This window comes from Chinchilla lanigera, unplaced genomic scaffold, assembly GCF_000276665.1.
Source record: "Chinchilla lanigera isolate Chin_1 unplaced genomic scaffold, ChiLan1.0 scaffold00021, whole genome shotgun sequence".
Classification (NCBI taxonomy): domain Eukaryota; kingdom Metazoa; phylum Chordata; class Mammalia; order Rodentia; family Chinchillidae; genus Chinchilla; species Chinchilla lanigera.
Genome location: NW_004955422.1, coordinates 28,868,817 through 28,891,635, shown reverse-complemented (window position 1 = coordinate 28,891,635; position 22,819 = coordinate 28,868,817). Strand labels below are relative to the sequence as shown.

Below are 22,819 nucleotides of genomic sequence, written 5' to 3'. Positions count from 1 at the left end.
ATGTCACCATGCCCAACAATACAATATATTCTTATTTTCCTGATTATTTAACCAAAATCTGTCTTCCAGCCAAAAGTCCCCTGAGTATGTCTGTTTAATACTGTATCTTCAAGACCTGGCCCACAGCTAGCACCCAGTGTCTGTGAGTAAGTGACTGAATGAATGAATATGTAGATGACAAAGGATTCAGAGCCATATCAAGCAGCTCCATAGTGGTAGGGAGATGTTGGGCCAAGAGCATGAGGAGGCGTTAGTCCTGTCTGTTGGCTTCAGTCAGTCTCCTTCAGCTCATCCCGGTTTCACATCTTCACAGCACAGTGAAAGCACACTTGGGCTTAGTTGACGCACCCTAGCTGCTCAGTACCTATTAGTGTGACACCTGACAGCAGGTACTCTTAGGCAACAGGGAGGCCCACAGGGGGTATGCCACTTCATCATATAAAAAGATATTTTGGCTGAAAACCTCAAGTGGGGCATTTTATCCCACTTCCTCCCTGCCTGAATTAGGATCTGAAGACACAAAGATAAATAAGAAACAGTGTCTCCCCTCAAAGAGCTCATGGTCAGCCAGGGATGGTGGCATGTACCTGTCTGTAATCCCAGCATTCTGAGAGGCTGAGACAGGAGGATTGCACTTTGGTGCCCAGCCTGGGCAACGTAGTAACTTAGCAAATCTCAAAAACTAAAAAAAAAAGGGCTGGAGTGGTAGCTTATTGCGAAGGCCCCAGTTCAATCTGTAGTACCACCAAAAAACAAAAGAGCTCACAGGTGAAGGAGACAAAAACATAAATATTTCAACACATACTATAAAGTTATATCACTGGTGCTAGGCATTGTGGTACATGCCTGTAATCCTAGCACTCGGGAGGCTGAGGCAGGAGGATCTCTGTGAGTTTGAGACCAGTCTGGGCTACATAGTGAGTTCAAGGCCAACCTGAACTACATAGCGAGATCCTATCTCCCAAAGGAAAAAAAAAAGTTGTATTACTGATATATGAAAAGGTAGAGAGGTGATAAAAATAGTGATGGCTGCCTGGCTGCTCTGTGCCTGGACTTGGATTAATGCTTGTATTTCTTACTGTAACTCTATGAGGCAGGTATTATAACTACCCTAATTTACATGGGAGGAAATTGAGGCTTTGCGACATTGACTTACCAAGACTGCTAAGCTAGTAAGTGGCAGAGGCAGGGTGCGATACTCAGTAGCATGGAGCCAGACCTGTCGCTCTTCACTATTCAGAAGGAATTCAGAAGGCCAAGAAGGTCTTCCGAGAGAGCGCAAAAGGGAAACTAAGCTTGAAGCCAGGAGCACAGGACAAGGAATGACACTCCAGGCAGAGAAGCCACTTCAGGCCTAGAGGTTTGGAAGGATGGGGTACATTTGAGCTTCAAAGAGCTGGTGGTGCTAGAGCACAAAAGAGGAAGGAAGGGTGACCAGGAGAGTAGACGAGCAAGCTGGGCTCAAACACATGGGGCAGAAAATGGGCTGCCAGGCTGAGGAACTGCTGCAGTCCCTGGAAGTCCGTTTTGTCCTGCTGTCTCATGTCTTGGGACTGCCGACCTCAGCAACCTCAGGGCTGAAGCTCTGAGCTTGATCTGTCTTTTTTATGGCAGGAGAGGTGCTGAGAGGGGACCGGATTGTCAACACCCCTTTCCAGGTTCTCATGAACAGTGAGAAGAAGTGTGAGGTTCTGTGCAGCCAATCCAGCCAGCCGGTGACCCTGAATGTGGAACAGAGCAAGCTCGTGGCCGAGCGCATCACAGAAGACTACTATGTCCACCTGTAAGTTGTCCTCTGCTCCCTGCCGGCCTCACGTCCACCGAGGAGAGGGTGCTGGTGGCAGTGGCTGTTCAGAGGGACTGATGAGGGCCTTGGGTTTCCAGCATTGCTGACAATCTGCCTGTGGCCACTCGGCTGGAGCTGTACTCCAACCGTGACAGTGACGACAAGAAGAAGGAAAAAGATGTGCAGTTTGAACATGGTTACCGGCTCGGCTTCATAGATGTCAACAAGGTAGAGTGTCTGTGGTGTGTGCAAAGAGCTGGGGAGCTACACCTCACAAGTCACAAGCACTTGGGACCACAGAGAAAGGGAGAAATTAAGCTCTGGGCTGTTAACACAGAAAAGATGGGGGTCTGTCAAGGGAATGGTCCCTCGGGTATGCATGCATTGGACAGTCCCTGGAAGATGCTACAAGAAGCCGAAGGCACAGTCACTAAAATGTTAGATTCCATTACTATGTGATTCAAACAAGTGAAATCTTGAACTTCATCAGTATGCAGGAGAGAGGACCACGCAGTGATGAAGAGCCTGTAGGCTCCCTGGTTTGAATCCTGCCCCTCCACCTACCAGTTGCCTGGGAGTCCTTGAGCCTCTGTTTCCATATCTATAGTGGGTGTGATAATGATGCCTGTTCTCTGGGATGGTTTTGTAGAGTAAATCAGACAAGTCTCTGTGAGCATTTCACAGCACAGCCCTAGGAATAAGCTGGTATCATGATGATTGCAGCCATGTTCTCTTTCCTATCTGGTTTTCTAAGCTGAACACATATTACTTAGGGAATATGGGGAAAAAAACCTTTCTTTTGAGATAATCCCTGTCCTCAATAGGCTTCTGTCCTAATTGAGAGAGAATCAGCAGAGTGAGCCTTGGGTCTTAAATCTCAGTTGCCCACTCCTGGCTGTCAATGCCAGGGAAGTGGAGAGGGAGCACATTGTGCATTCACAGTGTCACGGAGGAGGAGGCAGACCTTGGAAAGTAGCTAGGCTTGAGCTGAGTGGAGGTGGGGGTGGCGTCCTTTTTGGACTGCATTCCATGATCAGAGATGCCGGATAGGGACTGTTCATGGGGCAGGGAGGAGCCAAGGATGCCAGGGACTAATATGTTTTAGAAGATAGTAAAGACCTGCTATTTTAGAAGCAGATGATAGAAGGCTTTAATGCCAAGCTAAGGAACTTGAGCTTATATCCAGTAAGCCCTAGCAAGGCCTGCACAGTCACTGAAGGGAGGGTAGAATGAGAGCAGTTGCTTTGGAAGCTTGGTGCAGCCAGGCTTGCTGAACAAGGGGAAGGGCCTAATGTCTGGGGTGTTCTCCCTGAGTGACTTCACAGTTGTTTCCTGGCTGCTAGCTGTTTTGTCCTTTCTGTTGCTTCATTTCAGATCTACTTGCACAATCACCTCTCCTTTATCCTTTACTACCATCGGGAAGACATGGAAGAGGACCAGGAACATACATACCGTGTCGTCCGCTTCGAGGTGATTCCCCAGAGCATCAGGCTGGAGGGTGAGTGGGGAGGTCTGACCAGAGGGGCAGGGCTGGATGGGCCTGGGCTTCCATACCCAGGGTCTTCTCACATTTCTCCCCCACTAAACTGGCTGATAGGCTGTGATATATGGGTCCAGCCAGGGAGGGGTCTCTGTATTCTTAATAGAGAAGGTGGGGAGCAAGGGACACCTGACATCTGCTGTGTTATGGGCTGTGTACTTTACTAAACACCTTGCAGCAACCCCAGGAGCTAGGTGGTGATTATAATTGAAGAGCCAGAAGTTCAGAGAGGTTAATGGCTTGGCCAAGACCAAACAGCAAGTCAGGGCTTTACTGAGCCTGTTCGTAAGAAGCGGCCAGCTTACCCTGGGTCAAAGAACAAGGGGGACAGGGACAGACAAATTTGGTGGGCAGCAGGTGTCTTCTTTCAGTCCCAATGTGTGAGTGACTGGCACAGACTAAAATTGCCCAGGGTCAACAGTTGAGTGGGAGTTTGAGAGCCCAACCAGTGCTCACAGACCTCCTAGGGCCTGTCCTGCTTCACCTTTCCTCTCTGCCCTCACCCGCCATAGGGTGTTCTTCAGTTGAGCCACAGGCCTGGCTTTTGTACACAGTGGTGATTTCTGGCTTTTTCAGAAATCTGTGGAACATAGCTTTCAAACAAAACCACACACAGGAGCCTCATAAAACATAGATCTCATATTTAAAACTATCATGCTGCCTCTTCTTCCGTGAGTGTCATGAGCACAGTTTATGTTTGTGTGTGACTGTTTCGAGATCTCTGCCCCTGCAGTGGCTGATTGAGATTAGAGTCTCTGTCTGCTTTTCTCACCATTTTATCTCCATCACCCGACACGGTACCCACCATATAGTTTGGTGCTTATTGTATGTTTGCTGGCTGGAAGAAGGGGCTGGCTGGGAGAGAGAACAGGAAAAGCGCCTGCATGATTGATTACTAACATATCGGAGACCACCTGTGTGACTGAGCAAACGTGACAGAATGACCTTAGGTGTGGTGGGTTTTGAAGGGGCTTGGGTGAATGAGTGAGTTCATGTTGAGATTGAGTGCAGGAGACTGACTGCCTTGAAGGAGACCTGAACTCAGACTTCTCTCCCTCCCCTCCCCACGCACATGCCTGAAGGCTCTTTGGAAGGTCAGGACTCCAGGAAATACAAGTTCAAGGGCCATTCTTGCCTACTGTGCTCCCAGCCTCCACTCAGAGACCAGGGCCCAGCAGCAGGCATCCTCAAAGGCACCCTCAGCACAGCCTTGGGTATTGGCACTGACTACCATGGGGACACACTGAGTCTCTGTTTCTCGCAGACCTCAAAGCAGATGAGAAGAGTTCATGTACCCTGCCTGAGGGTACCAACTCCTCACCCCAAGAAATTGACCCCACCAAGGAGAATCAGCTGTACTTCACCTACTCTGTGCACTGGGAGGTGAGAAGCGGGTTTGAGCTCACAGGTGGGGCAGGAGGGATCTGATCTGGGCCAGGATTCGAGAGCAGGAGGCCTGACTCTCAAGGGCTTCCTCTCACCCCACCAGGAAAGTGACATCAAATGGGCCTCCCGCTGGGACACTTACCTGACCATGAGTGATGTGCAGATCCACTGGTTTTCTATCATTAACTCAGTCGTGGTGGTCTTCTTTCTGTCAGGTGAGAGCTCTGTGGGTTGAAGGGTGGAGAGGACGTTGAGGTGGTGTTGAGGAACTGAGACATCCCATCACTTACAGGGATTTCTAGATGACGAGAGGGTGGTGGACAGAGGTCGGGTGATGCTGGTGCTTCCAGTATCCTGACAAGCAAAGATAGGTACTGTTTAGGAAACATTTACTGAGGGCCCAGTTGCTGTTCTAAGCACTTCATTGTCATCTCAGTCCTTCAGCCATAAGAGCTAAGAGCTTAAGTGAGTGTAGTGTCACACAGCCTGTTCTCTTAACCACTGCACTTCTCCCTCGAGAGGCAGGCAGGTAGAAGACAACTGTGGGAAGAGTGTGTCTCTGAACCAAAGATGCCCAGTGTGAGTCTTGGCACATGCATAGGAGATGGTCAGGGCACTGGAAGAAAGTGGTAAAGGCATAGAGGTAAGAGAGGTCAGGCTGTAAACTTGTAACTCTAAGCAATAAACCAGCTAGAAGGACCAAGTCATGGAGGAGCTAGGATGCTTTCCTTTCTGACAAAAAACAGTATTCCATGGCTGTCCCCTTCCATCCCAGCAGCCCTTTCCTTCTATACCATCTCCTCAGTTGGCTGGAATGTGGTTCTGTCCAGGAGAGAAGTTAGGTAGCTGCATGACCAAGTCCTACTGGAGGAGGACACAGAACACTGGATTGTTGGCTCACAGCTCTTCCTTCCCACCCCTGTCTGTTTCAGGCATCCTGAGCATGATTATCATTCGGACCCTCCGGAAGGACATTGCCAACTATAACAAGGAGGATGACATTGTACGAGGTCTTGGCTAGGGTGGGATAGATTGGGAAAGGGAGGGCAATTTAGCAGGTGTGTGTGTGTGTGTGTGTGTGTGTGTGTCCATTTGTAATTTCAAAAATACTGAAAAGAAGAAAAAAACTTTTATCACCCAGAGTGATAGAGATGGGGCTTCTAGTCTCAAGTACAAATGCAATAGAAGTTGCAGAAAAAAAAAAATTAATATGACATGTCAGATTTATAATAAAACAAAAATGAAGTGGCAAAACAATATTTGTGACAAACCTAAACTGATACAGTTAAAAGAATTTATATAAAATTTCTTTTAAAGAACCAAAAACCTAGGGGCTGGGGATTACCTCAGCAGCACAGTGCCTGCCTGGCAAGCGCAAGGTCTTGAGTTCGATTCCCAGTACCAGAGAAAAAAAAAAAAAAAAAAAAAACCAAAAACCTAAAGTTACTAATGTAATGATGAAGAGAAAAAAAAATTTTTTTTTATATTTTGAGATGGGTCTCACTGTGTAGTCCAGGCTAGTCTTCATTATGTTCCCCAGGCTGACTTTGAACTTGTGGCAATCCCCCTGCTTCAACCTCCTGAGTGCAAGGATTACAGGCATGCACCACCACACCCAGCTTGAAAAGAAAATTTACGATAAGGAGCTACATTGGCCAGTATGCATCTGAAAAAATGTTTTTACCTCAGAGATAATCTCCTAAAATGCATTTAAATTCTTTAAAATGCATTTATTAAATTTATTTAAATTTTTTTAATTTATTAAAAATAAATTTTTAAATTTATTTAAATATTTAAATTTATTTAAAATGCATTTAAATTTAAATTATGAAATATACTTTTTAAAAATAGTACTAATTGTTGGCAAAGTTAACATGAAATAGGCACTTTCCTAAATTCCCCCATGGAAGGTTAAATTGACAGTTTTCTGAAAAGCAATTGGGAGTTCATCTCAAGGACTGTAAAGTAGGCACCTTGCTTTGCCACAGCAATTCTAGGATTTTATGAGGAAAAAATCAGAAATCCAAAACTGGGCCTTAGAGATACTTGTCCCAGCTTTGAAATGAAATTCCAAAGAGTATTTATTAACATAAAGAAATGTTCACAAACATCATCTGAAAATTTCTATGATCTAGATTTTATTCTTTAAAACATATACATAGGCACATAAACATACCTAAACATCTAAAGAAAATAAAACAGTGACTTCATTATTTTATATTAATGTATAAACATTACTTAAGTATCGCTAATTCTTTTTTCATTTTTATATTTTAAAATTTTTCTACATGAAACTTTTTTGTTGTGGTTTTTTTTTTTTTTTTTTTTTTTTTGGTACCAGGAATCAAACTCAGGACCTTGCACTTGCCAGGCAGGCGCTTATGCTGCTGAACTATATCCCCAGCCCTTTTTGTTCATTTAAACTTCATGGCATATACGAAAATTTTTGAACTTTTTTTATACAAATACATATTTCTTTTATAATCAAAATAAATAGCTTCTAACTCTCACCACCCAAAAACTACTAAGTCAAAATTGATATGTTTGCATGATTTTTCTTCCCACTAGGCTTATGGAATTGGGGTGATTTTCCTTTTACATGGCTACAAGTGTGTTTGTGCTCTCCTTTCCCTATATGACACTCCTATGTCAGAGCAGAGCTGGGTGACACCTGAGGAACCCTCAGCCTGCATCAGGTGACTGTGTCCTTGAGGGTGGTCTCTGTAGGAACTGATCACCAGTCTGCCTCACTCTCTGGCCCTTTGCTGCAGGAAGACACTATGGAGGAATCTGGGTGGAAGCTGGTGCACGGTGACGTCTTCAGGCCACCCCAGTACCCTATGATCCTCAGCTCCCTGCTGGGCTCAGGCATTCAGCTCTTCTGTATGATCCTCATTGTCATCTGTGAGTGGCCCGGTTGGCTGGTGCGGGGGTCTAGAGGAGCGTGGCCCACCTGATCCTGACACATGGCTAGCTCTCTGTGCACCTCAAGAAAAGAGGATGGGCTTCCTTCCTTGGAGAAGGGCCAAACATTTGGCACCAAGCAGACGTGTCCGCTTCTTGGGGCCAAACAGCTGCATGTCCCAGCAGCAGCCCTAGACCCTGGGAATGCTGATCCTCCTTTCAGCTTCTCTGCTGCATTTGCAGAGCCCACAATGTCCACCCTGTTCATGAGTCACACAGCACTGTGTCGGCTGCCTTTTCTAGTCAGATTGTGACTGACCCAAAGTCAGTACCAGGTTTAGTACTAGACTTGGTCTTTTCTCTTTAACAAATAAAAAGCACTAATTTACAGTAGTTACAGACAGCTGTGGAATCAGTCTGCCTAAACTCATGTCTTAACCTCATGCCTCCAAGCTTTATGATCTTGGGCAAGCGACCTAACCCTTCTGAGCCTGTTTCCTTGTCTGAGAAATAGAGAAACTAATCATTTGCAGAGTTGAGAAGGCACAGTCAGTGTCGTGTGGACTAGAAACTGCAGTTAAGATTCACCTAGTCCAGCCCCAGCAGCTGTCCTACCCCCCTGAACCCCCATGACCCAATCTTTCCCTGTAGAGGGAACTGGACCGTGTTGTTGAGAAGGCAAAGGAGAAGGAAGCCTCTTATAGCCCCCTCTGCCCAGGGTTCTGTCAGCCTGCTCAGTTGGGATCTGGGGGCCTGGTGAAGCCAGCCTGACTGCCTTCCCTACCCCCACAGTCGTGGCCATGCTTGGGATGCTGTCGCCCTCCAGCCGGGGAGCGCTCATGACCACAGCCTGCTTTCTCTTCATGTTCATGGGGTAGGTGTGTAAGAGCGGGCTCCCAGGGGCTGGCATATGCCTCCTTCACACCACTAACAGGCCCCCATGTTGTGGACTCCTGCCCTTTTCCCACAGGGTGTTTGGTGGATTTTCTGCTGGCCGTCTGTACCGCACTCTAAAAGGCCATCGGTGGAAGAAAGGAGCCTTCTGTGTAAGTATCTTAAACCCCTTCCCAGTATTCAGAGAATCAGAAAAGCTTGCCAGGCTTTCTCTAGAAAGGCTCTGTGGGGTTTTCAGGCCGGAGACTGAGCAGCAGTGTGAAGGAGCAGGAGGGCTTTGCACACAGGTGTCAGCATTCTGGGCCTTACCCACACGTTCACATCAGGACCTCTCCAGGCCTTAGTTGGACCATCTGTAAAGTGAGGTTTGAGTTTGGATGACTCAGGCAAGAGATCGAATAGAGGACTCATGCAGAAGGAATGGTAGAATTTTGGTCAACAAGGCTAGAGGAGAACCCCTTTCCCAATAAGATAGAGAGAATGGCCTGCAAGGGCAGAAGAGGCCAGGCTTATGTGACCACCTGCCTGTTTCTGGAATTGGTGCCTCTGTTGCTCTCCAGTGAGGGTGGCTTCTGCCCTTCCCTCCCCTACTGGGACTAAGGAAAGATCTTGGCACCAGAAAAAAACATGGAGATGGAATCCTGGAGCCACCTCACCTCCCAGGGAGCCCTGAGCTCCTTTTTCCTGCAGTTTTTTCCTAGTCATATTCTTAGTATCTAACACAGTACCTGCAGCAGCAAGGCAGATGAGGAGTTCCCTGCCACACAGCAAGAGTGAAGAGGGCACAGAGTCAAAAAGGAAGTGATGTTTGAGCTGGTTCTTGAGGAAGAAAGTTTCAGATGGAGGGAAGAAGTCAGAAGGACCACAGATCCTAGTCCTGGCAGCTGCCCAGATGCTAGTCCTAGCTCTATTCCTACCTGGTCTGTTAGTCATGAACAGCCCTCTGAGCCTCAGTTTTCCTCTCTGTCCAATGGGGATAGTTGCATCTACCTCTTAGGTTTTGTGGGTAGAAAGGGATTGAGTGTAAGGCCTTGCAAGACCTTAGTGTCAGGAAGCTAATACCTGCATAAAGGCCCAGCGACAGGAAAATGCTGGAGCAGTAACCAGCTGTTGGGTGGGAGGGGCAGTGAGACAGAGGTGAACCTGGCAGCAGAAGGTGGGCACCAGGTTACAGAGGGCCTAGTGATCATGGGCAGTACATAAAAAGGAGGCTCAAATTAAATCTGGAGCTGTGGTTACCTGTGTGTGGACACCAACCCAAGAGATTCTGACAGGCTAGAATATAGCACGGCAGGTCAGGAGGTGGGTTCTCGAGTCAAACTGCCTGGACTGAACCTCTGCTTCACCCTTGGCAAGCTGTGTAAAGGTGGGGGGAAGGAGTGAAACTTAATGTCTCTGGGCCTCGGTGTCCTTGTCTTTAAGCAGAATAATGTGTCTTCCCTTCTAAGTGTGTAGTGAGGATAAGGTGAGGTGAAGCAGCAAAGCCCAGCATTTGCCATCCCTGACACATTAAAGCTTAGCCATCATTCCAAGTGGTTTGGGATGGGTCCAGGCATGCGTGTTTGTGGAGTTTTGGTATTCGTGCATTCAGCAGCTCTTTCTCTAACAAGTATTTATTCAGTAGCTAATACGTTGTCTGGTGGGAGTATACAGAGAACATGGTAGATTCAGTCCTCCCAAGGAGCTTATACTCTACTGGAGAGAGGAAGCCATTGATCAGGTAACAAAATGTATATAGGTGCTCCTCAGTTTAGAATGGGATTATATCCCAAGCCCCCATCATAAATTGGCAGTATCCTGAGCTGAAAATGCATTTAATGTACCTAACCAAATACCACAGTACAGTTTCTACTGAATTCATATCACCTTCAGTCCATCAGAAATAAAGAGATCGTCAGTAGAAGCTTCATAAGCTGGGAACAACTGTAATTGCACACTGGGATGGAAGCAAGGGAAGTGCAGTGTCAGGGATCTGAGAGGTGTAGCCTCAAGGGCTAACCTAGTCTGGGTCAGTGAATGCTTCCAGGAAAGACTGTTTCTTGAGCTGAGTTTGCCTGAAGGACAAGGAAGTATTGAAGCGGGGAAATTCCCTGGATACAGCTCCCAACCTGGGCCCTCTTATTTCCAGACAGCAACACTGTACCCTGGTGTGGTTTTTGGCATTTGCTTCGTACTGAATTGCTTTATCTGGGGAAAGCACTCGTCAGGAGCGGTAAGTGTCCTCACCCTGCCCCTTCCCAGTAAGGGGACTGTGACACTGCCCCACTGCCCCGGGCCACTCCCTGTTGTTTCCTTCCCTTTTCTGAGTCCTCAGAGTTCTGTTCCCAGCCCAGGAGGCTGAGGGCTGGTTGGGCTTTCCCCAGCACTGCCCATTGTCTGCCCATGTCCTGGCCTTAGCCTCTCTATGAACTCACAGACAACTGACCAAAGCTCACTTCTCTAAAGAGAAGTTTCCATAGTCCAAGGCCAGCTGGGGAGTTCCCCTTTGTGTCATCCAGGGGAGAGCTGCATGGTATGAATGTGTTAATTAGGTCGGTATCCCCAAACAGAGCTCTCCTTGAGTCCCACCCTCAGCACCAGCCCCTGCAGGTGGAGGCAGAGAGGATGGGGGGGCCAGGTGGTTCGATCCTTGAGTGGGGATCCTACAAGCCCGTGTCTATTGTGTTGCTAGCAGGACTCACTCACTGAGTAGGGTCTTGAACTGGTTTGTGGAGGGGGGACAGTGAGGTCTCAGTCAGTTAGCAGAGGTGTGGTAGAGGTGGAGCAGCCACCTGTGCCCAGTTTGCAGATACCTAGATGTCTCTAGATGAGGCTCCAAGTCCTGGCTGCAGAGGACCAGCCTCTCCAAGGGCTGTGAAGCCACCCTCTGGAAACAAGGTCTTGCCTGACCTCATTTCCTCTTTTTTTTATACCTGTGTCCCTGCTCTCCATCATTTTCCTGCTGGTTACCAGCTGCACATTTCAGAAACTTGTAGAAATTTTGGAAAGTACAGAGAAGTAAAAGAAGTTAAAAATAACCCATAATCTAAATACCCAGAGATATTTTGTTGATCTTCAATTTTAATAGTCTTTGTCTTGTTTCCATATAGATTTATTTTAAATGGAATTAGTAATTTACAAAAAAAAAAAAAATCCAAACATTTGCATGGTACTTACTTTGTAAAAAATAGTGTTCTATTTTTTATTTATTTTTTATTTTTTTGGTTTTTCTCCGGTACCAGGAACCGAACTCACGACTTTGCGCTTGCCAGGCAAGCGCTTTTGCCGCTGAGCTAAATCCCCAGCCCCAAAAAATAGTGTTCTAAACACTTCACAATATTAACATTTTTTTCTTTTTGTATGATTCTTTTTTCTTTTCTTTTTTTTTCTTCTTCTTTCTTTTTTTGGTGGAACCAGGAATTGATTGACCCTGAGTCTTCAGGCTCTCTCCCACGTTTTTTTTTTTTTTTAACTTTGAAACAGAGTCTCATTAAGTAGTCCCGGCGGGGGTCACACGTGCTGTCCCTCTGCCTCAGCTTCCCGCAGTGCTGGGATTACAGGCCTGTACCACCATGCCCATTTCATATGATCCTTATAAAAGTCATAACCATACAGAAGAAGATAAAATGAAAAATCAGTCCTCTCCCTCACATCCCATCCAAGGAAACAGTGTTAACTTTTCAGTAGAGGCTTTCCCTGGTATATATATATCATGTTTTTATTAAAATGCAGTTGTTCTGAACCAGGCATGGTGGCACACACCTCTAACCCCAGCACTCAGGAAGCTGAGGCAAGAGGATCACCATGAGTTCAAGGGCAGCCTCGGCTACATAGTGAGTTCAAGACCAGCCTGAACTACTAGGAGACCCTATATTAAAATAAAGTAACAGAAAATAAAATGGAGTTCTTTTGTATATACAATGTTAAACCTGTTTTTTGCACTTAAGCATACATTGTGGTGTTTTAACCAAATTAGGAGCACTTTGTGCACTTTTTTTTCCTTTTTTCTCTTTGCTTAATGGATGATTTAATGTCGTTTTCTTTCGTTCTGGCCCCTTCATGTTCCCTTAGGGATTTCAGTCCCTTCCTTCCCCCTTCTCTACTTCGTCCCTGGATGATGGGCTCCTGGCCTGCCAAGATTCCTTTTTGCCTGGGAGCCCAGTCCTCCTCCTCACTTGCATTCTGCTTTCCTTCCAGGAAATTGTGGGTCCCAAGAGATTCTGGCCAGGACCCCAGGGTTGAGTGAGATGTGTGCAGGACTTTCTCCACCATGGTGGCCCTATCCCTGCTGCACATGTGGCTGCTGCTTCCCTGGATCCCAGAAAACCCCCTGCCCCTTGCATAGCCCTATCCTGGGCAGCAGGGCCTGGTGAGGTCCTCACAGCAGTGTGTCTACAGGTGCCATTTCCTACCATGGTTGCTCTGCTCTGCATGTGGTTTGGGATCTCCTTGCCCCTTGTCTACTTGGGCTACTACTTCGGCTTCCGCAAGCAGCCATACGACAACCCCGTTCGTACCAACCAGATTCCCCGGCAGATCCCTGAACAGCGGTGGTACATGAACCGATTCGTGGGGTGAGTCTTCTGGCAGGATCAGGAGCAGAGGGCTTTGGGAGTGTGTGGGGCCAGCACTCCCTTGAGCTTAGGAGGCCATGGAAGAGGGTACCCTCACCAGGAGCTGGAACCAGTGCAGCAGCTGCAGCCATGCTAGTAGACTGGATGAAAGCCCCATCTCCCTCCATGATAAGAGGACAGGGATGCAGCAGACTTGGTGTCAACCTGGGATCCAAGACAGGGGAAGGGAAAGATAGAGGGTATGGTGGGACAGTTTAAGGTGATCACTTTGTAGGTTTCCCACCTACAAACTATGGAGAATGGTACCCATTCTGCCTACCTCTCAAGAAGGTATAATGGCTCAGTAGCACAAAGAGGACTTAGCACCCCCATCTGCTCAGGCACTGCCTCTCTGTGTCACTGCGGGAGGGGGGCAGCTGGGGTTTCCTGATGGCCAGGTCTCTGGTAGCGTTGACCCTGGTGCTCTGCTGCAGCATTCTCATGGCTGGGATCCTGCCCTTTGGTGCCATGTTCATCGAGCTGTTCTTCATCTTCAGTGTAAGTACTGCTGCCTGTCCCCACCCCACAACCCAGCTGCGCCTACAACCTGGTCTCTCCGCCTTGCTTAGGCACATTGCCTCTTACTGCCTGTGAAATTGCAGGCACGCTGTTTAATCTCTCACATGCCCATTCTGCTCCCTGAAGTTGGGTAACAGACTTGCCTGCCAGGACAGCTTTAACAGGTGAAGGAGATAGGCCACATATACAGGGTCTGGTACCTGGAAAGGGCTCAGGACAGGGAATGTCCTTCAGTAATACTACAGATCATTCACACCCATGATGAAGATCATTGCTTTATCTTTCTGGGTCCCTTCCCTTTTTATTTTATTTTTTTTCTTTTGTAGTTTTTTTGGAGGATGGATTTTGAGACAGAGTCTCACTGTGTAGTTCAGGCTGGCTTTGAACTTACTGTGTTGTCTAGGCTGGCCTCAATCTCTTGGCAATTCTCCTACCTCAGCCTTCCAAGTACTGGGATTACAGGCATGCACCACCATACCCAGATCCCTTTCCATCCTTTACCTGTTGACATCACCCAAAACTTAAGGCAAATAGGGAGAATGATCCCCAATGTCTGGATCTTTGTGGTCTGAAAGGCCTTGGCATTCAGGAAATGCTGCTGCTGTGAAGTCATTACTTCTGCCTGGGATTGCCAAGTTGAAAGCTGGCAGGAGGACTCCTCAGAGCTCCATAAATCTGATGACCCAGCCCCATGTCCAGCACAGGTGGTGCCATACCCAGTCAGTGCTAGACCGGTATCTTCTATTCCAGAATAATGACCCAGCCTTTCCCTTGTAGGACCCTTGCACACTAAGGCCTGCCTAAGTTGGCTGTTTGTTGGCCTCTGTGCATTTCCCAAGGAGACGCCCTCTATCCCATGTATGTGCCCCTGGGCCAGTTACTGTCCTGTCTTAGCCTTCACCTCTGCAGCTATATAAGGCCATACTTACATAGGCTCGCAAGTGGAGATAAGTGGAGCACAGTGCCTGGCATGTGGTAAACTGCTCCTGACTGGTGGTGGCTGCTATATATTTTGATTATTTCCTACCTGCTGCCACCTTCAGACTAGGGGCCACTCCCTAAGAACACCATGGCTCACCCCCTGCTCCAATCAGAGCCACAGGCCAGGCCCACAGGCCCAGATGGGTATCCTGATGGTTTCTCCTTTCCTGCTCTGGTGACAGATGGTATGCAGGAGAAGGGGCAGCTATGTAGAGGCAGGCCAGCTGAAGGTTTGCTCTGGTGTGTCCACAGGCAATCTGGGAGAATCAGTTCTATTACCTCTTTGGCTTCCTGTTCCTTGTTTTCATCATCCTGGTGGTGTCCTGTTCACAAATCAGCATCGTCATGGTGTACTTCCAGCTATGTGCAGAGGTAATGGGAATGGGCCAGGAAGTGAAGAGGGGAAGGGCTGGACCCAGCATTGAACAGGTCAGTGAGGCTGTGCAGAGGTGAGGTCTGGCTTTCCCAGGTGGTCCCTGACTCAGGCTGCCTTGGGCCAGTGAGTTACTTCCCTCCTAAACCTCCCATTTCTCCGCTATGCGTTGCAGTTAATGATACCATACCAACTTCACTGCATGGTTGTGTGGGGTAGTCACTAAAACTTTATGAAGGATTGCAGGCTTGTCAGTACCATGTCCACACCAGTGGTAGTTTCTCCAGCAGCCTGGTGCAAAAGGGTGACCTGCTATCCTGGGGGCTGGCTCCTGAGAGTAGCTGAGCCAGCCGGGATCTGGGTCCTCCGCTGGTGGCTCTGTATCTTCAGCAAGTTGCTCAGTCTCTGTGCCTTCTACTGTTCCTTAGCATGACAGGAATAGTAAGAGAAATAACTTGGAGGCTATTGCACATGCTGAATGAGCTGATTAAATGTAGTCTTTAAAATGGTTCCTAGCACATAGGAAGCATTTGATCACTACATGATAATTTTGGGGTCTGGAGATGTAGCTCAGTGGTAGAGCTCAACATGTGAAATGCTATAGATTCAATCCCTAGTACCACCAAAAATTAAAAAGATTTTGTCAGGCATGATTGTGTATACTTCGGAGGCTAAAGAGAGAATTGCGAGTTTAAGAGCAGCCCGGGCCATTTAGAAAGCCAACATCTTAAAATAAAAAAGGCAGGGAATGTAGCTCAGTACTCCCTGAATCACTCCTTTTCATCACTCAAGTGTTACTCTTCTTACCCAGAGCCTTGAGTTCCTCAGGCATCTATTTAATTTGGCTGGAAGACGACCTGGAGACAGCAGTGACCCTCCCTCTGTTTCCTCCTCAGGATTACCGATGGTGGTGGAGGAATTTTCTAGTCTCCGGGGGATCTGCATTCTACGTCCTGGTCTATGCCATCTTTTATTTTGTTAACAAGGTACCACCCTCCTGAAGGGCCCCTCAGTCCCCGCTAGGCAGGATAATAGAGAGGAGGATGCTGGAGGGAAAACCCAGTGTCAGAATCTTACTTTCCCAGTTGGGCATGGTAGCGCATGCCTATAGTCCCAGCTCTCAGGAGGCTGAGGCAGGAGGGTCGTCATGAGTTTGAGGCCAGCCTAGGCTATACAGTGAATTCAAGGCCAGCCTGAACTGCAGTGCAACAACCTGTCTCAAAAAAGAAAAGAAAATTACTTTCCCACCAAGACTAGTGAAGACCGCTCTTAGAACATGCATCTTTTAAGGAACAAGATTGTCTGAGTTCTGTATGCTTGGGAGACAAGCCTTCAGGATAAACGACAGTGTAACTATTGCATGCAAAACCAGAGATAAAATACCTCCAGAGCAGTGCTTTAAAGCAGTGTGCCTTTGAGAATGATAATACAGTATTTACCTCAAGATATCAGGGAGGAAAAACAATAGGAAACAATAAAAGTAGATGAAAGGAGTTAATAGAGATCAAAGAAGAAAATGCTGGTATAGCCTCTAGAACCCAAACTCAGGCCCTCAGGTTTCCTGTGTCTGGGGGCTTCCTTCTCTGCCCCACTTAGTACTGTGTGGTCCTGTAGAACAAGGAGAGGACAAGCAAAGAAAGGGCTTTGCCTATGTCTCTGAGGCCAGCCACCTTGCCACATGAGGCCACATGGGTTGCCTGTGGGCTGACAGCAAAGGGAAGCTGGCTTGCACAACTAGGACAAGTTCACAGAGCTTATGGTGCCTGAGGAGTGGCACGAGTAAGAGCATAAAAGATCCCAGCAGTTTTGATAGGTTCATGTATGATGCATAAAACCAGATGCACCTGTGAAAAGAGTTTGGGAGGCTCTGATGGGCCCCCTCACTCCACAGCTAGCACAGAAGACTTGAGCTCACCCATTGTACTGTGGCTTTCTAGATCCCAAAGCAAATAGTCCTCTGCTTGCAACCAGGCTGTATTTGCAAAACAGAGTTGTGGGTCTGTTGGTGGAAGCCAGGAATCCTTTTCTCCCAAACACCAGGTTGGACAGGACTTTGAAAATCATTTAGCACACTGCTCCAGAAGTGAAGTTTTATTGGACCACAGCAGTGATCATTTACCTGTCATCTATGGCTACTTTCATGCTGCAGTGGCAGTCGAGCAGTTGCAGTGGCCTCTAAAACCTAAAAAAAACTGAGACTGTGGCCCTTTAAGAAAAAGTTTGCTGCTGGGCCTGGTGGCACACACCTGCAATCCCAGCACTCAGGAGGCTGAGGCAGGAGGATCTCAGTGAGTTCAAGCCCAGCCTGGGCTACATAGTGAGTTCAAGGCCAGCCTGAACTACACAGCGAGACCCTGTCTCAAAAAAAAAAAAAAAAAAAAAAGAAAGTGTGTTGAACTCTGCTACAGCACATCCGAGACAGAAAAGATACTTCTTTCTGACATTCCCATTCTCCTTCCAGACAGCTCTGGCCATTACAAAGGTCTTCCTTGCAGTCTGCCCCCACCTATATAACTTGCATCTCCAGGTCTTCAGTCCTGTTCCAGGGATCATCCAGAACAAATCTACTCTGTCCTCTACATGAGTTAGAACTTCTGTGATGGGCAGGTGACCAAAACCGAGTTCTTGCTGGCTTAAGCCAAAAGAGAACTTATTGGCTGATACAAATGAAGTTTAAGATGTTGGAGTCCTAGCTTCAGGCATAGTTAGATCCAGAGTCTGAAAAATACCAGAGTTCTGTGTTCATACCTTAGCTCTGGGTCTGCAAGCAGGATCTTGCCACAAAGTAGAAAGCAGCTAGCCAAAGGCAGCCCTGGTGTCTCCTCTTTTCAGCGCACAGCACAGGACTAAAGAGTCTCTCCCCTGCCCTTGTGTCAGTCACAGGGAGCCTCGTTGCCTTGCTCAGGTTATGCGCCTCTCACTCTGTTTGGTAGGCCCAAAGCATGGTGCTCTCTGATAACCTAGCTTAGCTTTTGTATGATAATTAATGCCCCCAGCAGGGCACAAACTAGCCAGTGTGTTCCTCAAAACACCTGAGGAGGAGGACAGGAAACAGTGTTGGGCAAATAAAAATTACAGGTCTTCTCAAAGGTCCCCACCCAACTGATACCCCAACTTGTTTTCTCATCTAAAAGCCTCTTCCCCCAGTGCCAGTGTAAAATGAGACCTTTGGCTAGCTGAGCTCTGAGGCCTCTTTCAGCCTGTTTAAGCTCTTCCCTTTTCTGGTTTGACCATTGCCCTGCTCCTTCCTCCCCGCTGCCATCACCCCTTAGGTACCCACAAGACGCTTGTAGGAGAGATGAGGGTTTGAGCCAGTTTGAGCCTGACAATAGCACCTTTACCCTTTAGGCTTAGGAGTCTCTAGTGACTTAGTGAGACTCTGCCTCAAAATAAAAAATAAAAAATAGGGTTGGAATGTAGCTCAATGTCAAAGGCCCTAGGTTAAATCCTCAGTGGTGTGTGTGTGCGCACACAAACCAAACAAATGGAAATTAGAAGGTAATTTTGAACTGAATTACAATGAAAACACACTTATCAGAATTCTTGGGGTATTGTTAGTTTTCTTCTGAGCTCCTGGCAGGTGATGGCCCCTGGGCCCTGGAAGAGAGTTCTCCCGGGCTGTGGTGCACTGGGGGGGATTAGCTCCATTTGTCCCAGCAAACACCACAGCAGTGCAGGCCCCTCCCATCACAAAGGAATCCCAGGCTCAAAGGAGTCTGAGATGCTGCAAGATAAACATCGCCATGAGACATTAACAAAAGTGATACACATTCTTGGGAAAGGAATGTAGGCTGATGGTGGCTCTCTGGTCCCTAAGGTTAGAGGTTTGGACACCTCTTCCCCACGGCATCTTCTGCTGTCCAAGAGTGTTACACTGTACGGTGCTGGGGACTGGAGAACCAGGGAGTGGTCCCACTGTGGTCATTTGTGTCTATAGCATTCCAGCCTGGGCTGGCCCTGAGGTCATGAGCATCCGAGGCAGTCCACAGATGGAGCCTAGCCATGTCTGTGAGCCCCTTTCCCTAGCAGGTGGCGGTTTTGCCACTGCATGGGACAGCGGAGGGGGGGCAGTGTGTCATGGCTTCCTGGTACTGAGCATCTTCCCCTTCTTCTCTCCTCACTTGTTGCCCCAGCTGGACATCGTCGAGTTCATCCCCTCTCTCCTCTACTTTGGCTACACGGCTCTCATGGTCCTATCCTTCTGGCTGCTCACAGGCACCATTGGCTTCTATGCAGCCTACATGTTTGTCCGCAAAATCTATGCTGCCGTGAAGATAGACTGATTGGGGTGGACCGTGGCCAGGCCCACTCCATCCTTGGAAAGGAAGCCACCCTGTGTGGGGAACTGCAGGCACACAAAATAAAATAACTCCTGCTCATTTGGAATATAACTCCTGGCACAGTGTTCCTGGATCCCTGGGCTGCGTGGGGGGCGGGAGGGCCTGTAGATAAATCTTGCATTTTTCTTCATCTTATACCAGTTTTGTGGGGGCTGAGTTTTTTGTGGGGTTTTTTTTCAGTGCTAAGAAAGTTCCGTTTAGCAGGAACTCTGACCCGTTTGTTCAGGTTTATTTTGGTTTGGGGTGTTTTTCCTTAGTTCTTTAAACAAATGGATCCAGGATGAATGACTCCACCAAGATACTGGGTTTGGTCCCTGTCTCCACCTCAGTTCCTCAGGTCTCTTGGCCACCCCACGACTAACCAGAAGAGGAGATGCTGGGGCCCCAGTGACAGTTCTGAGCCTCACCACGGATGCCGCGACACTGTACTGTTCTAGCCTGGACAGTCCCCTCAGTGCCAAGCAGCCTCTTCTCCCCCACCTACTTCTCTTGTCCAGCTTCCTCCCAGGCTACCAAGGTAGAGCTTCCAGCCAGCCCTCTGAGCCACCTTTTCACCACGAGCAAGCCTAAGACTTGGTGGCTACAAGGAGAGCCCCTGGAAGCACGGGCCGGGTTCCCTAGGACAGCAGGAACCCCCATCAGAGCGGCCGGAGTCTGCTGACAACACAGAGGAAGAGGAGAGACTTGGAGTGAACTGTTCTTGTGCCAAGAAACCCTGGACCTGAGTCAGGAATTTGTAGAGCCAAGCATTCACCTGTCTGTGTCGGGGAAGGGATGGTGAAAGCCACTAGGGTCCTTGCCCCTCAGGACTGCTCCCCAGTTCTTTCTTCAGGGGCTGCCAGTCTTTCCAAAGAGCTGGTGGTGCAGCTTCTACTGCACTTCCAGGGCAGAACAAGGAGGCAGAGACCTAACTACCCTCCTTGAGGTGGCCCGCCAGAGCCGTTCTCTTCCTGATGTCCCTTGGCCTCAGTGTTTCTGCCCACTCCTTTTAGCCAGACTCATGCCCCCACCTCCCACCTGAGTTATTATGGGACACCCAGAGAACTATTGGAAGAAGGAAGTTTTGTCATTGCTTCCCCATTTCCCAGGAAGAAGCAGGAAGCCCAGTGTTCCCAGGCTGGAGGGAGGAGGCTCCTGTGGCTTCCTGGCTCTTCTGCAGAGCCCTGCTCTTCCCAGCCACAGGCTACCTGTGCAAGTCACAGACATTGGCACCTGGGATTAGAGTTTAAATAGTAGCCTCTTGTCCTTGCTCCGGTCCACTATGAGACAAATATCAGGGTACTGGCTAAGCTAGGAACACCCACACACCCCACTGCCCCAGTCTCCAGGGCCCCTGCCAACTCTGTCAGTCAAATTGGTGGGCGTCCGAATCTTGCCTCGTAGTGACTCCGCAGTGCCAAGCGGTGTCTACCATGAATTGGGTTGGAGAAGAAGGAACCCAAGCAGCAGAGAATTCTCATTCTCAAAAGACTCATTGGAGTCTTTTGTTCATTCAAATCTTGGATTTTTTTTCCCATAAGAGATTCTTTTTTGGGGGAGTAGAGAAATGGACTCCACAAAGGGTTCAAACATTGTCAATTTTTCTGACTTTTTAAATCATTGTCATTATTATTTTTAATTTAAAAAAATGCCTGTTTGCCTTTTTGGTCCAGTTGTAAATAAAAATGCCATTGTGCTGTTGTTATGTCTCAAATCACCTTTAAGGGGTGCGGGTCTGAGGTCTGATGGCTTCCTCAGGTGGGTTGTGCTGAGTGGTTTCTCTTGACGCTCCTGTCAGGTTTTCCAGCTAGGCCTCGGGCCACTGCTGTTCACTGCCTAGTACAAGTCCATAGCCTCTCCTGTTTGCTCAGCGCCCCCATCCACACTGAATTACAAGCACGGGCCGCTCTGACCCTGCAAGCAGGAAACGGCCATCAGGTATGGGCTTTGGGAGAAGTAAGAGCTGATTTTGGATCCCAGCTCCAATATTTTACAGTCAGCTCACTTCAACCTCTTTTATCATGAGTAACTCAGTCAAAGCAAGAGAAATGTACATGAGCCCACACCTGCAGTTCCAGCACTGCTGGCACTCCATCTTCAAGACAGGGAGGGAGGGGAAGCGAAGGACAGGGGCGGGAAAGGGATGTAGGTTTAGCGGTTGGGGATGTAGCTTAGTGCTTCGCACGCATAAGGCCCTGGGTTTAATACCCACCACCAAGAAAAAGAAATTAAGTCAAACTAACCTGAGTCCTAAATGGAATTAATTGGGTCACAGGTCCTCAAAAACGTTGGTTTTTCTTCAGGTCTGGCTCAGTTTGGGGGCTCACAGGGTGGTCTCAGGATTCTCCACTGTGCTCTCAGAACTCATTCTGTGCCATTTTCAACTGTTCTTCCTGTAAGGGAGGCCTCACTGAATACTTGCCAGTTGGTATGCCCAGAGGAGAGAAAAAGGCATCTTCCCTACTTCAGTATAGTCAGCATGTTTATTCAGTATGGAAATCCCAAGAAAGGTCTCTGGGCCTGTTTGTATATCTTGTGACAATCACTACATCCAGGGGTGTAGAGTACATTCCCAAGAGTGTTGGATACTGTGCATTTCAGCCCCACTAAAGTCACCTGGAATGGGTGATGAGCAAAAAGTACTCTCCCTTAAGCCAAGCGTGGGTGGTACACACCTGTAATCCCAGCACTTGGGAGGCCAATGCAGGAGGATCACTGTGAGTTGGAGCCCAGGCGGGCTACTTAGTTCAAGACCAGCCTGAACTACATAGCAAGACCCTGTCTCAGAAAAAAAGGAACAAAAACAGTCTCCCATGGAAGAGGTTGTAAGCAAACAAAACAGCAGTTGCCTGTAAAGACCTTACCTCCATCTCAGCCTTAGCTCTCCCAGCTGGAGTATTTTCTGTTTTCCAGACCCTGTTCCATTTTCCATGTGTTCATCCATTTAACATGTTCACAACAAGGCTGTAACTTGTATGTCTCCAGGGCAGCTCTGAACCACTAGTGGTACGTGCATGACTGTCCCATTGAGAGACATGGGACAGTCATGCATGTACCACTGGTGGCTCAAACCAGCAGGAACTTGTTAATCTTAGTAAGATCCAAGATAACAGAAAATACACCTTAGAGACAGATTCTTTCTTAGTGCCCTTTGACAGTTGAGATAACCTGTTGAGTGTCATGCAGATGTGGGGGATTAGCTAATGGGCAGCTGGACTCCAACCTTTCCTTCCAACCTCTATTCTGTAGCTACTGTTTTGAAGATATGCTTGCATATGTATTTCTTTGTGTATAAATTTATATATTATTGATGTAAAAACTGCAAAATTTGGTAAGGTGCCCTACCCATGAAACAGTCACCACAATTAGTATAGAGAAAACAGCCAAGTTTCCTCATGCCATCCCAGAGCAGCAGTTCATCAGCTCTCATTGTAAATTAGTTTGCATTTGAGGTCTAGCTTTTCATTCAGCATACTTAGTCTATCCCTTTTATTATTAGGAGTAGTATTCCATTGCGTGGAGTTG

The 22,819-nt window shown here is 47.8% G+C and overlaps 1 protein-coding gene across 2 annotated transcripts in view; it reads left to right on the top strand.

Annotated features, from left to right (window-relative positions):
* The window catches only part of Tm9sf4 (transmembrane 9 superfamily protein member 4), a 57,270-nt gene extending 37,611 nt beyond the window's left edge, over positions 1 to 19,659 (top strand). For both annotated transcript variants that reach the window (XM_013514057.1, XM_005384878.2), the window contains exons 5-19: positions 1,615 to 1,783; positions 1,885 to 2,014; positions 3,161 to 3,284; positions 4,591 to 4,709; positions 4,816 to 4,927; positions 5,645 to 5,715; positions 7,484 to 7,616; positions 8,409 to 8,490; positions 8,587 to 8,662; positions 10,639 to 10,722; positions 12,888 to 13,063; positions 13,537 to 13,600; positions 14,855 to 14,974; positions 15,872 to 15,961; positions 19,109 to 19,659. In XM_013514057.1, coding sequence (XP_013369511.1) covers positions 1,615 to 1,783; positions 1,885 to 2,014; positions 3,161 to 3,284; positions 4,591 to 4,709; positions 4,816 to 4,927; positions 5,645 to 5,715; positions 7,484 to 7,616; positions 8,409 to 8,490; positions 8,587 to 8,662; positions 10,639 to 10,722; positions 12,888 to 13,063; positions 13,537 to 13,600; positions 14,855 to 14,974; positions 15,872 to 15,961; positions 19,109 to 19,258 — 1,700 coding nt within the window. In that variant the 3' untranslated portion in view covers positions 19,259 to 19,659. The remainder of the gene's footprint in view (positions 1 to 1,614; positions 1,784 to 1,884; positions 2,015 to 3,160; positions 3,285 to 4,590; positions 4,710 to 4,815; positions 4,928 to 5,644; positions 5,716 to 7,483; positions 7,617 to 8,408; positions 8,491 to 8,586; positions 8,663 to 10,638; positions 10,723 to 12,887; positions 13,064 to 13,536; positions 13,601 to 14,854; positions 14,975 to 15,871; positions 15,962 to 19,108) is intronic.
* Positions 19,660 to 22,819: the final 3,160 nt, after the last annotated feature.